The sequence below is a fragment of the Triturus cristatus genome, chromosome 3_2 (genome assembly GCF_964204655.1).
Source record: "Triturus cristatus chromosome 3_2, aTriCri1.1, whole genome shotgun sequence".
Classification (NCBI taxonomy): Eukaryota; Metazoa; Chordata; class Amphibia; order Caudata; family Salamandridae; genus Triturus; species Triturus cristatus.
In genome coordinates this window covers 1,025,201,775-1,025,218,156 of record NC_140584.1, presented here as the reverse complement: position 1 = coordinate 1,025,218,156, position 16,382 = coordinate 1,025,201,775, and the positions used below count along the sequence as shown (strand labels likewise).

General features: G+C 46.5%; 1 protein-coding gene across 1 annotated transcript in view; it reads right to left on the bottom strand.

The window, feature by feature from the left end:
- Positions 1-16,382, bottom strand: part of HIP1 (huntingtin interacting protein 1) — a 352,795-nt gene that overhangs the window by 37,160 nt on the left and 299,253 nt on the right. The window contains exon 27 of the mRNA XM_085649657.1: positions 5,404-5,509. Within this exon, the coding sequence (XP_085505783.1) occupies positions 5,404-5,509 (106 nt within the window). The remainder of the gene's footprint in view (positions 1-5,403; positions 5,510-16,382) is intronic.

Sequence of the window (16,382 nt, the reverse complement as noted above, 5' to 3'; positions counted from 1 at the left end):
AAAGTAGTAAAGTAGCTACCTCAATTGATAGTGTGGGCGGAGTTCCCTATGTAGATATACAGACTGGGGAAGGGACCGGTAAACTGAGTTTCTTGGACCACTTTAAGATCCTCTCGGAGGAGGAATTCAGTAGGCTCGCCATGGGCGTCTCCTCAGGTTCCCCCTTAAACACCCTCCCACATAAAATTTGGAATGAATTTGCCTCAGAACTTTTTCCCAGTCTTCGACAGATTTGCAATCAGTCACTTTCCAGTGGAGTGGTACCATGTGGCTGGAAACAGGCTGTAGTCACGCCACTTTTGAAGAAGGCCACTCTTGACTCAACCTGCCCGGGTAACTATCGGCCCATCTCTCTCCTCCCCTACCCAGTGAAAATTCTTGAATGCCTGGTCAGCAAATCTCTGTCAGCATTTGTAGAACAGACTAGTTGCCTGGCAGATGTACAATTTGGCTTCCGTCCAGAACACGGAACTGAGTCAGCTCAGGTGACCGTGATGGATGATCTACGTCAGTTGGCAGACAGGGCACAATCAGCAATACTTGACCTGTCTGCCGCTTTCAACACGGTCAACCATGATATTTTGCTGACCCGTTTAGAGGAGGTGGGCGTAGTGGGCACTGCCCTAAATTGGTTTCATTCATATTTATCGGGTAGATGTCAGGCTGTGGCTCTTCCACCGTTCCAGTCAGCCTTCACTAATATCGGTCATGGGGTTCCACAAGGATCTGCCATCAGCCCAATTTTATTCAACATTTATTTGAGCCCACTGATTAATACCATTGTGGCTCATAATGTTAAATTGGTAAACTACGCTGATGACACCCAGATCATTCTATCTCTTGATGGAACCCAACCTAATGCCCTGGAGGAGTTTCATGCATGTATGCATGATACTGCGCAGTGGCTACGAAATAATTCTTTGCAATATAATTCGGATAAGACTGAAATTCTGCACTGCGCAGTTGGGAAGGTTCCTTTGCCTCTTCCTGGTAACTTCTGGCCTCTCGGCACTTCTACTCCCTTGGCACCGTCTACGACGGTGCGAAACCTGGGAGTCATGTTCAATGCCAACCTGTCATTGGAGACGCAAGTGAACAAGACGGCAGGTTGCTGTTTTGGCCTTATGAGAGCTTTTAGAAAGATCCTTCCATTGCTACCAGTCTCGGCTAGAGCTTTGATTGTCAAAGGCGCCATCTTACGTAGACTTGACTACTGTAACGCCTTATTGTTGTATATGTGCCTGGCCGAGCTACATTGGCTTCCTGTGCCGCAAAGGATACATTTTAAATCCCTTTGCATTGGGTTCAGGGCGCTGCATGGACTGGGCCCTAAGCCACTACAGAAGAAACTGGGTTGGTACACTCCTGCCCGAAGTCTCCGTTCCTCTTCCGCCTGTCTGGCAAAGGTACCCAGATTCTACAGGGCCAGACTGGGGGGAAGATCTTTTGCTAGGCTGCCGCGAAACTCTGGAATGAACTTCCACTTGCAATCAGACAATGTAGTACCTTGTCCCTGTTTAGGAAAAGGATCAACACGTGGCTGTTTCCTAGAAACTGATCCTGTTATCTCGGAGTATTGCTCATTTTAGGCTCTATTCTATTTCCTCTTCTCCTGTTTCTTGCTGGCCCGTGCACACGTATCTTCAGCGCCGGGGTACCCGTAGGGTGTTTGTCGCGCTCTATAAATATTATATACAATACAATACAATTCCTAGGTTCATTGGAGAGAATTTAGGGAGTACCAATATAAGCGTAGTATGGGATACATTAAAAACAGGGGTTAGAGGAGAAACTTCTAAGTATGGCTGGGAGGCACAAAGGGAGGATACAATCTTGTCACAAACCCTGTATGAGGAATAAGGTAAGGCAGAAGCCGAATTAATTAAGGTATTGTCTGAATGGGGAGAATCAGAGACAGCCCAATCAAAGATTATTATTGCTAGATCTGCCATTACTAAGATATCTATCAAGAAATCGACTGGGAAGTATATTGCATGGCGCAGCAGAGTTTATGAGAATAGTGAGAGGGTGAGCCACCTACTTGCAGTACGTACTAGGGAGAAAATAGTACAAACTCGGATCAGAGAAATTAGAGACCCTAGCGTAGGTATGGTAAGTGAGCCTGAAGCCATCCTTACTGCATTTCAAAAATGTTATCAAAGATAATAAACTGAGGATATTCAAGATAGGGATCAGGATTATTTAAAGGGGCACATTTTCGATCCGGTATCTGCTTAAGAGAAAGATAGCTTAGGTGCGCCATTTACAATGGATGAATTAAAAGCAGCAATAGATTCTATACCATTAGGGAAAGCCGTGGGAACCGATTTGATACCAGGGGAATTTTACAAAAAGTTTAGGACACAGATTTTGACACTCAAGTTGGAGGTATTTCACAAAGCACAATTAGACTTGTTGGCCTCCGATTCCTGGAAAAGTACTAATATTATAGTCTTCCCTAAAAAAGGCAAATCCACAAAGGAATTGGGTTCGTACCAGCCAATCACACTGGTTAATAGTGATGTAAAAAAAAAATCTAAAATGTTGGCAAATAGGCTAGCCGTAGTTATTAAGAAGCTAGTATCCCCTTTCCAACATGGGTTTGTCCCGGGAAGGGGCACGAAGGAACACATCCGGCGTATAATCACGTTATTTGATTATACAGAGGTTTCAGGAGACCCTATAGCTGCAATATTACTGGATGCTGAAAAAGCATTTGATAGGGTCTCCTGGCCCTATTTATGGGCAATTATGGAAAGGAAAGGTTTGGGCAAGGATTTTATTGGAGCTATCAGATGTATGTATCAGGAAACCTTGGCAAGAATAGCTATAATGGGCTACAATTTTGATCTAATTAAAATTACCCGAGGTACGCGGCAAGGGTGTCCCTGCTCTCCGCTATTATTTGCAATTTATATAGATCCATTAATCAGAAAAATTGCGGAGAATGACAAGATATAGGCCATCCATTCTATTGGAGAAGATACTAAGATTTTAGCATATGCGGATGACCTATCTATAATTACGACTAACCCAGCAGAGGCTATTAACCAGGTAGAAAGGGAAGCAAAGGATTTTGGTAAAATCTCAGGATATTATCTTAATGAGAACAAGACGATGATTGTCAAAAACTCTAGAATAGACTTGGATGATATACGGTAGTGGAAAAGGCTAGCTACCTGGGGGTCGAGATTTGTGCTAACCGACGAAATTGTGCAAATTAACCTGGAGCCTCTGTTACAAAAGACTAAAACAGATTTTAACAGAATGAATGACCTGTACCTCACACTCCTAGGGAGATGTAATGTTGTTAAGATGTTATTTCTGCCCAAAATGTTACTCTTTTTTAGTGCTATTCCAGTTGAAATAAATAAGGTCTGGTTCTCTGCTTTCAATCAAATAATCTCGAAATTTGCGGGCCGCGAAACGACCCCGCAGAGCACTTAGATATATGACTTTACCCAGGGATTGGGGTGGGGCTGGTCTGTTCCGAATCTCCAGGTTTATTACTGGGCGGCAGCTTTACAACAGATGGTGGATTTATTGGGAAAAGAGACAGTGAAAACATCCATTACTTCTATATATAGGCTAGTATTAGGGGTGGAGGCTAATGGCTGTCTCATGCGTCATATAGATTTTGCTTACTTTAAAAGAGTGAAATGTAAAATTTTGCTGGGTGCCTTTAAGGTCTGGACGGCAGTGAGGAAAAAATTTGAAATAAGCAGGATACGCAGATACTCCCCCTTGGCTGATAACGATCTATTGCCTGAAATTTTTCAAGACGGATATATGAAAATATGGATAGACAAAGGCGCAAGGTTTATTGGAGATCTTATGGAGGACAACAAAATACTTTCCTTTGATACAATCAAGATGAAATTCGGGATAGGAAATAACCACTTCTTTAAATATTTACAAGTGAGGGATTATCTATCTAAGAAGGCAATTAGCTGTCATAAAGTCCCCATACTGGATGTGGCATTAGGGGTTCCATCACCAATATCCAAATTTTGTAAATTACTCAACAATATAATGCGGGATGACCTCATGAAACACCCAGGTCGTTGGCAGGATCTGCTGCAAGCAGGGGTAGGGGAATGCGAGGATTCTTTACTGCTAAGTCAGACTGCATTTTTTTCGGAAAATCGACAAGTACAATGCTTTAAAACCTGGCTTAATTTGTACATCACCCCAGCACGGATTTTTAAATGGAGAGGCTCTATTGGTATACACTGTTCTCGTTGCGGATGTCTTGCTGCTGATAGTGTACATATGTTCGCAACTTGCCCCCGATTAACATCTTTGGTTACTGAGGTGGGTAACTATATCAAGCTTATGCTGGGGTTTGAGGTGGATCTCACGCCGCAAGTAATTGTGTTGGGGGTAAGCAGCCAAGCATTGACTGAACCAAACCGCGCTCTGCTTTTCACAGCTATGGCAGTGTTCAGGCTATGCCTGGCTAGTGTCTGGTTAGATAAAGAACCTCCTTCAGTACACTGCTGGCTGGGGAAATTGGTAGCTACCTTTCGCTGGCAAACAGCGGTCTATAAACGAAGAGGTTTAAAAGCCAAGAGAAGAGGATGTGAAATTTGGGTACCAATAACTAATTGGATCAAGGAGGTTTGATTTGATTTAAATGATTTGATTTATTGAGATAAGTTCCATTAAGACTGAATGAGATAATAAAGAGAGATTAAATGAGATTTCACTACGTACCAAACACCAAGGTTTAGGGCACATTAAGGTTTAACCTGAAATTTAATTTCCTTTGGTTCCGAAGAGAGGGGGCAGAATAGGGGGTGGGGGAGGTGGTTTAGTTTAGAAGGAGGGGAGGGTGTAAAAATAAATACCTAACATCTTGTACATACGTATTAGAATGTATATTTAAGTGTATTTATTGCAAATATAATGTATGTGTTGGATGTCTAAAATAAAGAATTAAAAAAGAACTCTGTTGGGAAGCACCTTTAAAAAAAGGAAGACCATCTGTAAGGAGACCTGTGACACTAGTCTGAATTGGAAAACATAAGTAGTAGATATGATTAGTGAGCACAACAATGCATGGCGATTGTAACAAGGGCTTACCATATAAATAAGACAGCCTTCCTGGTCTTACAAGCTTCACTACTAGTGCTCATGGTAGAGGCGGTGATGATGATGAACACAGACAACACCTAAACTCTGTATTATATCATACAAAATCTTCTTACCTACTCTGTTCTACTTCATATTTTGCTCCCTCCTCCAAAATTCAACTCCATCATCTCACACTGAAGCCTCATCAGCCAATGTAATAAATTCACTGCTGAATCTACTATTCTAACACACCCGCCTTTTAACCTCAATTAAGTTGTACTTTGCTTTGGTTCGCAGGCTTGTGTGGAAAAGACAGACAATAATTACCTTTGAGGCAGCCACCAGCTGTGCAGTGCTTGCCGCAATCTCATGAGAACACACCATCAGCTCTTCAAACTTGCCTTGGCCCTGTACCACGAGGTCTGCAGCGTCCCTATATGAGAGAACAGAATGTGGAGGAGAATGGGAGCAGATAGATGGGACACAATAAACGAAGGAGAGAAAAGAACAGAGAAACAAGAACATAGAGGGGTTCAACAAACAAACAGGATAGAAGGGTAAGAATGAATGGCATAAGAGATCAATTAAGACTTTTAATTGTTTATGATACATAAAAATAACATTGCTCGTTATGATAGATGCTTATTAAGACCATCTCACTATTTGGGGAAGCTAGGATAGATACTATTTGATAGGTAATAGCTTGACAGCCCGGCCCCAGATGTGCTTCTCTGCTTTGGATGTGTAAGCTTTTATCATTGTGGAACAGTCCCACTTCTTTCAGCCAATTTTTCCAGGACCCAACACTCCATTAAAAAACAGACAATCGTGTCACTGCGGGAGGTAACCAAAAGAAGCCTTTACTCAAGTAGATTTTGAAGTCATTATCACTTTTAACTGATTTTCACTTTTCATGTTGAATCCTACTTGCACAGAAACATGTGGTCTCCAACGTAAAGGAACTTACAGCTTTTCCAGGCAAGTCAACCCAACCAAACAGGTCTGCCTTATCTGAAACAGGACATTACTAGAGATTTTAGGGCCCATTGACAAACTGCACTTTGCAGTACATTTAGTAGTACTACAATAGTACTATTAAAGCACTATAAAATGTATTCACATAGCTACCTACTGAGGTCTCCGCCTCTCCTTTCTTTGATGAGAGAAGATCTCGCCCTGACAGCGGAGATCTTTGCACACGTAAGTATATGTTTTGGTAGCAAATGTGAGAGGGACAGAGGGGAGTGGCTGGAAAACAGGGAATACTTACTGCTAAAAGGGACACATTAAGATAAGAGTAAGGAGGTGTTAAGATAGGGTTCGGAGTGGTTTAGAGAGAAACATGCAGTCAACCACAAAAGAGTAAATCCATTCCTATTAACAAATTTCACTTCTACAGTTAATTCAGACAAAAATGACCCAAAACAGTTGTAAATGTCCTTCAGCTCAGAGCTGGAGTTAGTCCAGCACCACCATAGCCACTCACAGGTACTGCAGCACCCTCCAAAAGAATCTAACGGAGGTAGTGACTTAAAATAAAACCCAATAGGAACTAATGATACCATTTCTAATATAAAACAATGAATAATTTATTTTAACATATTTCATAAACCTTTTTTAAATATGAAAACTAATGGATCATTAATAATTATTAAAATAATTAAATTACTGTTAAATAATTCTACACCACTTTAAAAAAAAATTAAATACATAATAAAAACATTTTTTTTTTTACTTTTGGTGGTATTTTTTTAAATTAAACTTCCCAAAAATATTTTTATTTACAAGTGTTAATTTAACATTTTTTTTTTTAATAATGCTGTACTTTTTAATATCATTCTACATGTAAAATAAATATACATAATATTAATTAAAATTCATATTTAACACCAAAATAGATTATGTTTTAAAAAAGCTTTAATATACTCTTAAACCTTTCCCTTTTTTTACCATAGGGAGATTTTATTTTTGGTAAGTAGTATTAAACTGTGCCACTAAAAGCACAATGAGAAAGGAGCATAGGCAATTTTTGGGGAATGGTGTTTTCAAAGAACTTCTCTAAAATAAAATTGATGAAAACCGAATAGAATCATATTTGGGGTTGTGTGTCCATTAAGGCACCTTTGGCGAAATGTATGTCAAATGCTGCATTTCTAGGGGCATTTATGAACAACAAGGCAGGTTTTGAAACACATTGGCACTGTTACGAGTACACAGACATGGAGCATACAAAAATATGGCCCTACGGTCAGTCAGCACTGCACAGACTGTTCCTAGCTCCTGCAGGAGAGACCTCAATGGAATAGTCAGCAGGATAGAAAGACAAGGTAGGCATATATTGTTGTCCAGACAGTAAGTGTGGCAATATGCCCACCCTTCCACTAGTCAAAAGGAGCTAGAACCAGCGAGGCAGCTAATCAGCTATCATTCCAGAGCCATGGGCAAATGCTTAATTTGAGCCGGAGGATAGAGGTGGTAGGCACCATGGCTCTTTTTCGGGGACCCTGATTTAATTTTCATCATCAGATTTTGAACCAGGCCAAGAGAGAGAGAAAAGGATCAGTATTTGCAAATGTTATGTCCTCTTGGTGGTAAGGGCTGCCAAAGAGCATTTGTGACCCTTTACTTGTTTGCTCTTATGCCCATGGTCCAAGTGTCAATAGTCTCCAGGTCTATCTCATCGGCCTAGTCTTTATGCCACAAATTAGTTCTCATGCCCCAGTGCCAATTACTTTGTGCATCTTTTAGTGTACTTCTCAGATACTCATAGTCTGGCTTCAGATCAAACTGCAGCATGGAGACTACTACCTTACGCACGGCAGACTATGACCTCCTGATTACAGATGACTATGATTCCCTGTCCACCAATACTGTTGGGCCTTTCAACTGCATTCAACACAGTTGACAGTCTGATCGTTGTAGGCACCCCGGACACTCGAATGGGATTCCCCAGCACTATCTTTCACTGATTCTCCTCCTTGATTTTCTACCAGCACAATTTTTCTCACAGGGGCATCTACAGGTCCCAGAAGATCCCTATCACCTGCGGAGTTCCCCAGGGTTTCATCCTGTTCCCTTTCATCTTCAGCCTCTATATGAATCTGCTTGTTGCTCTACTCACAGATAACTGCCTCAAGATTAACCAATATGCTGATGATACACAACTCTACTTGAAACTACTCTGCTTTAGACATCCGACGCATCAAACACTGGAGGCATATCATACAGATCTATTCGACCACGCCTACTTTGAAGGTCAACCCAACCAAGACAGAATCCCTGTTATTTGCAAGACCAACATACAAGAAACAGAACAAACTTTGCTCAATGACATGACCCTTGACGGTTTCAAACAGCAACTTTCACGGAATGCCTTTTACTCTGGACATCAACCTCACCCTCAAGGAACACACTGCCACAAAAAAACACAATAGGTGGCCTGGTATCATCTCTCTTCTAAAGATAATGAAAGTGTTTCTTTCAGAAAATGACTTCAGAACTACTGTTCAAGCCTGTATACTCTTGAATCTGGATGGTTTTATGGGCATCCCACATGCCATAGCACGTCTAGGGCCTGAAGAAATAGGATCTAATCACCCCATCCTGATGGAACTCTATTGGCTCCCCTGGCCTATCAGGCACATCTTCAAAACCAGCTGCATTAGTTACAAACGTATCACGACCAGCACCCTGGCTTATCTTGCAGACAAGCTCATCATCTCTGATGGTTCTCAGGCCACCCCTAGCCAGGACACCATCAGACTGCAGACTAAGAAGTGAAAAAAGATAGCAGGCCTGTTCCATTTATGCACAAACTATCTGGAACATCATCCCCAAATCCATCACTACCGATCCAATTTAGGAAAGAGCTGAAGACACACATCTTTAAATAACACTACATCACAATGTATGGACAGTCCAGAAACCAGCTATCTCTCCTCGCAAACATTGATGTTAGGCTTGTCTTTGACCCTGTTCAGAGTGCTGATGTCTGTTGGCTATAATTACACTACAGAAATACACAGATACATACTAATGGCAGTGTCTCATGTAACTGTAACTGCCCCAGCCTCAGTGTCTCAGAGGATTGGGGGCTATGTGCCAGTCGCAGCAATGGACTTCTAGGTGCTCATGCTCATGCACCACTGCCAATGTTGATAACCTTGTGTTCCTGTGTCAATGTATCCAAGATCAGTGCTCGTGTGTCAGTATCCTAGTGCCAGTGTCCCCCTCGTCAGTAATCATGTGCAAAAGTTGGTGCTCTAATGTGTCTCACTTGGTAGTTTCCATGTGTCAGTTTTGATGCTCGAGCGCGAGAGACCCAGCATCAGTGCCTTCATGCGGGTGCCCACTGTTATGTCACTTCCTAGTGTTAGTATCCATGGGTTGTAACATCTGGCATCAGTCTCCAAGTGCAAGTCCCTTGGCTCAATGGCTCAGTGTTAATGTTTTTGGACTGGTGGGTGTTCTTGGATCTGGGTTCCCATGTCGGTGTTAGTGCATATTTGTCTGTGACTCCCTGTCTGGCTCCACCTTCAGTGTCACAGTAACAAAGTCAGTGTCCCTATGTTTCTATCCACCGAGAGGCAGTGCCCCAGTGTCAGTATCCCAGTGTCAATGTACCCATGTCAGGTCTTTTTTTGTCATTGTCCAAATTTACAAAGTCCCAATGTCAGTGTCGCTATGCCCTAGTGTCTGTGTCTTCAGGCAATGTCACTGTGGCAGAAACCCGTGGCTCAGTCTCCTTGTTAGTGTCCAAGTATCACTAACACAATCCTCGTATCTCCATATAAGTGTCCTTCTGTCAGTATTCAATATCAGTGACCTATTTTAGCAACAACAGATCAATACTCCAGTGCGGTATCCCTCTTGTCAGTACCCCTATTTTAGTGTCTCTGACCCGTTTCATTGTACTGGTGTCCATACTTTAGTTTACCCTTCCAGTACAAAACCATATGCCATGGTAATTTTTAGAACACTACATATATGGACAAGTTACTTGTGTAACGATATATCTGTAAGACACATTAGTTAGTGATAGATTCCTTACCTTAGAATGTCCCCAGGCGTCAGACTGGATCCGGAAAGTTTTCGTCAGAAGTACACCTACGCGTCGGCAGGTGTCGTCGTACGGCTCCGCGTACGTCGCTGGCGTAGTAGCTGCCGAGATAACGTCCTCAGAGCTACTTAGACGCGCCCACGCGCACTGACGTCAGTTCTGTACAACCTTTCCGCGCCAGAAGCGCAGAGCCATGCCAGAGACCGACTACTGGTGCAATAGAACTAGGGCCCTAAAAGGGATGACCTAAACCCTACAGAACAGTTTGCAGAATGGGGAGGATGGGCGGGCGGTAAGGAATCTATCACTAACTAATGTCTCTTAAAGATATATCGTTACACAAGTAAGTAACTTTTGCATCTGAAAGAGACACGTTAGTGATAGATTCCTTACCCTAGAATACATACCCAAGCAATACCACCCCCGGTGGTGGGTCTGCGAAGTGAGATTACACCAGAAAGTCACGGAGAACTGAAGAGCCAAAGAAGCCATCTCTCCGGACCTGACTGTCAAGGCAATAGTGCTTAGTGAAAGTATGCAACGAGGCCCAAGTGGCCGCCTGACAGATGTCTTGCAGGGGGACACCGCGTCCCAATGCTGTGGTAGCTGCTGTCGCCCTGGTAGAATGGGCATGCAGCCCAGCCGGAGGTTCCTTTTTAGCCAGAGAGTAACAGGCTTTAATCCACAAGACTACCCATCGGGAGTTCGCTTGTGCACAGCCCAGCCTTTCTTGGCGCCCACGTAGCCAACAAAGAGCTGGTCATCCACCCGGAACGGTTGTGTGCGGTTGAGATAGAACGAGAGTGCACGTTTTGGGTCCAGACGGTGGAGAGCCTCCTCTTCTCTTGAAGGGTGTGGAGGCGGAAAGAAAGTGGGCAGAGTTACAGTTTGCCCGAGACGAAAGGCAGAAACTACTTTCGGTAGAAAGGATGGACGTGGTCGAAGCACAACCTTGTCTGGATTAATCGCCAGGAAAGGAGGTTTGCAGGAGAGAGCCTGGAGTTCACTGACCCTCCGAGTGGAGGTGATGGCCACCAGGAAGACAGTTTTCAAAGTCAATAACCGCAAAGGACAGTTATGAAGAGGCTCAAATGGAGCGCACATCAGATATGTGAGAACCAGGTTCAAGTCCCATTGAGGCATCACAAAAGGAACAGGAGGGAGAAGGTGAGTAATGCCTTTGAGAAATCTGACAACCATGGACTTGAAAAGAGACGGCTGATCAGGCAACCTAAGAAAGGCTGAAAGAGCAGAAAGGTAGCCCTTGATAGTGCCCAAAGCAGAGCCCCGCTGGGCCAAGGAAAGAAGGGACAATAGGACCTCAGAAAGAGGGGCAGCAAGAGGATCAACAGATTTTGCTGTGCACCATGCCACAAATTTTTTCCACCGACAGGCATATACCGTTTTAGTGGAGGTCCACCTGACTGCCAGAATCACATTACAGACTTCTGGTGGCAAGTCAAATGGAATCAGCTGTCACCGCTCAATTTCCACGCAAGGAGGTGGAGGATGGACAGGTTCGGGTGGAGGACCTTCCCCTGTTGCTGCGACAGGAGATCCTCCCGAAGAGGCAGTCGGATCGGGGGATCCACGCTCATACTGAGTAGCTCGGGATACCAAACTCTTCGAGCCCAGTCTGGTGCCACAAGAATGACTTGGGCCCGGTCGCGCCTGATCTTCTTCAGCACTCTGGGCAGAAGTGGTATAGGCGGAAAGGCGTACAACAGGTTGCAACTCCACTTGCGACGAAAAGCGTCGCCTAGCGAGTTCCGCCTTGGAAACTCCAACACGCAGAACTGCTGACATTGTGCGTTCTCTTCGGTGGCGAATAGATCTAACCAAGGTTCTCCCCACTGCTGAAACCTTGCACCACCTCCGAGTGAAGACGCTATTCGCTATCCAACATGCACCTGCGGTTGAGTTCGTCCGCCATGGCGTTTAGGGTACCTGCCAGGTGTTGAACCACCAAGGAAATGCCTTGACATTCCAGCCACGTCCAGAGACGTAGAGCCTCCTGACATAGGGTCCATGACCCCACCCAGCCCTGTTTGTTGCAGTACCACATGGCGGTGGTGTTGTCTGTGAACACCTGCACTACTCTCCTCTTGACAGAGGGAAGGAATGCTTTGAGTGCAAGTAGGATCGCCCTGCGCTCCAAAAGGTTGATATGGAGCTTGGACTCCGCTGGAGACCAGAGGCCTATGATCTCCGCCTCTCCCATGTGGCCGTCCCATCCCAAGAGGGATGCATCCGTCACTACTGTGTGCTCTGGTTGGGGAAGGGAGATGGATCTGCCACTGACCCAACACTGGTTCGTGAGCCACCACTGCAAGTCTTGTGCAGTGCCCTCCGAGAGCTGGACGTAGTCGGACAGGTTCCCCTGATGCTGCGTCCACTGAAACTTCAGGTTCCACTGCAGAGCCCGCATATGCCATCTGGCATGATCGATCAGCAGGATGCAGGAGGCCATGATGCTCAGCAGCCTAGAGTGTTCCTGACCGAAACCCAGAACCAGGGCCGAAAGATCGGATTCATAGCCCGAATGTCCCGGACTCGCTGTTCGGGAGGATAAACCCGAAACTGCGCCGTATCCAGAACTGCTCCGATGAAAAGGAGCTTCTGAGAGGGAATCAGGTGCGACTTCGGCACGTTGATGTAAAACCCCAGCAAATGCAGGAGGTCGGCCGTAGTCTGGAGGTGGGAGACGACTGCCTGGGGCGAGCCCGCCTTCAACAGCCAGTCGTCGAGATAGGGGAAGACTGAAACCCCTGATCTGCGCAGATGAGCTGCAACCACCGCCATCACTTTCGTGAACACCCGAGGGGCGCTGGTAAGGCCGAAAGGGAGCACGGTGAACTGAAAGTGCTCGTGGCCCACCGTCAACCGTAGGTAACTCCGGTGGGCTGGCAGGATGGGGATATGAAAATAAGCATCCTGCCAGTTCAACGCTACCAGCCAGTCTTGCGGGTCTAGGGCAGACAAGACCTGAGCAAGTGTGAGCATCTCGAACTTCTCCTTCCTGAGGAAGCGATTGACGTTCCGGAGGTCTAAGATAGGGCGCAGACCTTTGTCCTTCTTTGGAACCAAGAAGTAGTGGGAGTAACAACCACGACCTAAATTCTGGCGTCGGAACGCGCTCGATGGCCCCCTTGGCCAAGAGGGCCGTAACTTCCTGCTGGAGAAGTGTCAAGTGTACCCCCAAAATGCGGTGGTACTGAGGTGGCATGGCTGGAGGGGTAGATTCGAAGGGGAGGGAGTAGCCCCTTCGGACTATTTGCAGAACCCACCTGTCTGAGGTTATGGAGCGCCAATGGGGAAGGTGATGGCCAATCCTGCCACCCACTGGCGTCAGGTGGGCCTGAAACACCGGACTAGGAAGGTTTAGAGGCAGAGGCGGCAGGAGAGGTGGTGGACTGATCCATACGCTGTCCTCGGGACCCACCACGGCGGGTCCCACGTCCGCGGCTGCGCTGAGACTGTGGCTGTGCAGCCTTGCGGGTCTGAAAAGAGCGCACCTGGGCGCCCAACCTTGACCTCGAAAGGACCGAAAAGCAGACCCCGAGGGAGTACGCGTGGTGGCGAGACCCAAGGACTGGGCCGTAGCCCGAGAGTCCTTAAAGCATTCCAGGGTGCTATCCGCCTTATCACCAAAGAGGCATGTACCATCGAAGGGCATGTCCAACAGGGTGCTCTGGACATCCCCAGAGAAGCCAGTAGTTCAGAGCCAAGCATAACGACGGAGCGCCACAGTTGTGGAAAGTGCCCTACCGAGAGAATTAGCCGTGTCAAGCCCACAACAAATAGTACATTTTGCAGCATCTCTCCCTTTGGTAATGGCTTGGGAGAGAACCGCCCGTGCCTTCACAGGGCACTGAGGCAGCACCTGTGCGACAGTGTCCCACACAGAATGGGAATAGCGGCCTAGCAGCCCACAACCCAAAGCTGGCAGATTTTTCCCAAATTGCTCCAGTTTCCTAGATCCCTTGTCCGGAGGAGCAGAAGGGAACGCACTCGGCGAGGCAGAAGTCTGGACAACCAGACTCTCAGGCGTCGGGTGTTATGTGAGAAAGCTGGGCTCGCCCGGCGCCGGGCGATGGCGGCGTGCCACACCCTTGTCTACAGGGGCTCTTGTGTTAGGTTTAATCCAGGTGCCCAACAGGATATCAGTAAGCGCTTCATTGAAGGGCAGTAATGGCTCCGCAGAGGCGGACTGCGGCTGCAGGACCTCAGTTAGGAGATTGGTCCTGATAGGTACAGAAGGAAGCTCGAGGTTAAGAGCCTCAGCTGCCCTACGCAAAACCACCGAAAAAGTCCCAACCTCCTCCGTGGCCACGGAAGAAGGGGACAGAGTACCAGGGTGTAGAGAGAAATCCAGATCCACTGGACCCTCCACATCGCCTCCCCCACTCAAGCTCATCCTTGCACTGAGCTGCAAGAGGGTCCTCAGACCCCTCCCAGTATTCCCCTTCGTCCACCGGTTGCTGAAGAGGCCGGTAAGGACGAGGTGCCCTGGAAAATGGAATAAACTCCCCTCCAAGAAATGGAATGGGAAGGTAAGATACCAGTCCCACTTGGAGCCGCGGCCCAAGCCGAGGCCGGAGCCGGCGGCGCCGCAGGGTATGGAGCCGGCGTATCCGAGGTCAGAGACGGCGGCAAGGAGGCAAACCCTTCCGATGGATCCGCGGGGCCCAAAGACGCTCCGGAAGGACCCGGCGGGGCAAACAAATTACGCAAGGCCGACATAAAGGCCTGCACCTCGTCCGAAGTCGCGTGCGGGCCCGGAAAGGGTGGGTAGGTCACAGGCAACGCCGGAGTCTCCAAAGGAGCCGCGGGGGAGTTACCGCCCGCCCCCTCCACCGCGACTGGTGAGGGGTAGAGGAAGAGCGACGTCGCTTCTTCGACTTTTTATGTCACCTAGACTTACCTGCCCCTGATTCCGACGAGCGATGCTGATGGCTCCGCGACCGGTCCCTTGACCTCCCACGGGATCGGGACCTCGATCAGCGCGAAACCGATTGCTGAACCTCCAACAACTTTCGGGAGCGCTCCCACAAAGCTTTCGGCACCATGGCCTGACAATCGGGGCACGCCTCGGGGTCATGGGCGTGCCCCAAGCAGAAGAGACACATGTCGTGAGGGTCCGATACCGACATGTTTCGACGGCAGGCCCTACAGGACTTAAACCCGGGCATCCCTATTGCACCAGGAGTCAAGTACACGACAAAATAAGTTGTCAGAAACCAAGTTAAAACTTTTAACTAGGGGTACCGCTCTCTCTCGGATCTGCGCTGCTACGCGAAAAAAGAAAGAACTGACGTCAGCGCGCGTGGGCGCGTCTAAGTAGCTCTGACGAAGTCATCTCGGCGGCTACGACACCAGCAATGTACGCTGGCCGTACGATGACGCCTACTGACGCGCAGGGGTACTGCTGACGAAAACTTATCCGATTTAGTCGGACGCCTGGGGATATTCTAAGGTAAAGAATCTATCACTAACGTGTCTCTTTCAGATTGGATGCGTATTTCCTGTACAGTGCAGCATGCATGCAGTATGTGAAATGTTAGCAGAAAACAAATCATAGATGAGCCTGCTTCAAGCAGGGGTTATTTTGTGTCTAGCTATCTTAATAGATCAGACTTTGCATCTACAACATGGGAGCCTGTGCTGTAACACCCAAGTACCACCCATTTAACATCCCACTGATGCAAAGTGCTGCAGACTAATAAAAAGCGCAATCTGCACCAAGAAAAGGGCACAGTTCCAGTACATTATATCTTTAGCAAATCCCTTTTGCCAGACTCTGCAACGGCCTTAAGTCTTAGTAAATTAGCCCCAGTTGTTCCTAGAGTGAGACCGACTTAAAAAAGGGAGAGCTGATAAGTAAAAAATGAATTTCGCTAATGCATGCTTTACAGTGACTCGTGCAGCATTACCATAATCCTCTACATTACATTCATTGTAAATGACCATACATTGAGAAGATTCACTAAACATTTGAAAGTTAAGGAAAGGGTTTGAAGATTGCTTCACAAAGCAATGCAGGTATTCAATTTTCATTTGCATGATGAATATTTTCAGAAGTAAAGAAAGTGATAATATCAGTGAAGCTTGTGTTTTTCAAACTATTTCTTGACTATAACCTGTGAGCCCTGCCTGCTGCCAGCTGAATTTGTGGGGCATATTGGTGGAGGCAGGGGGTACCTAGTCCCTTAAAATCTCCCTCCCCATGCATATGGCCCTACGTCTG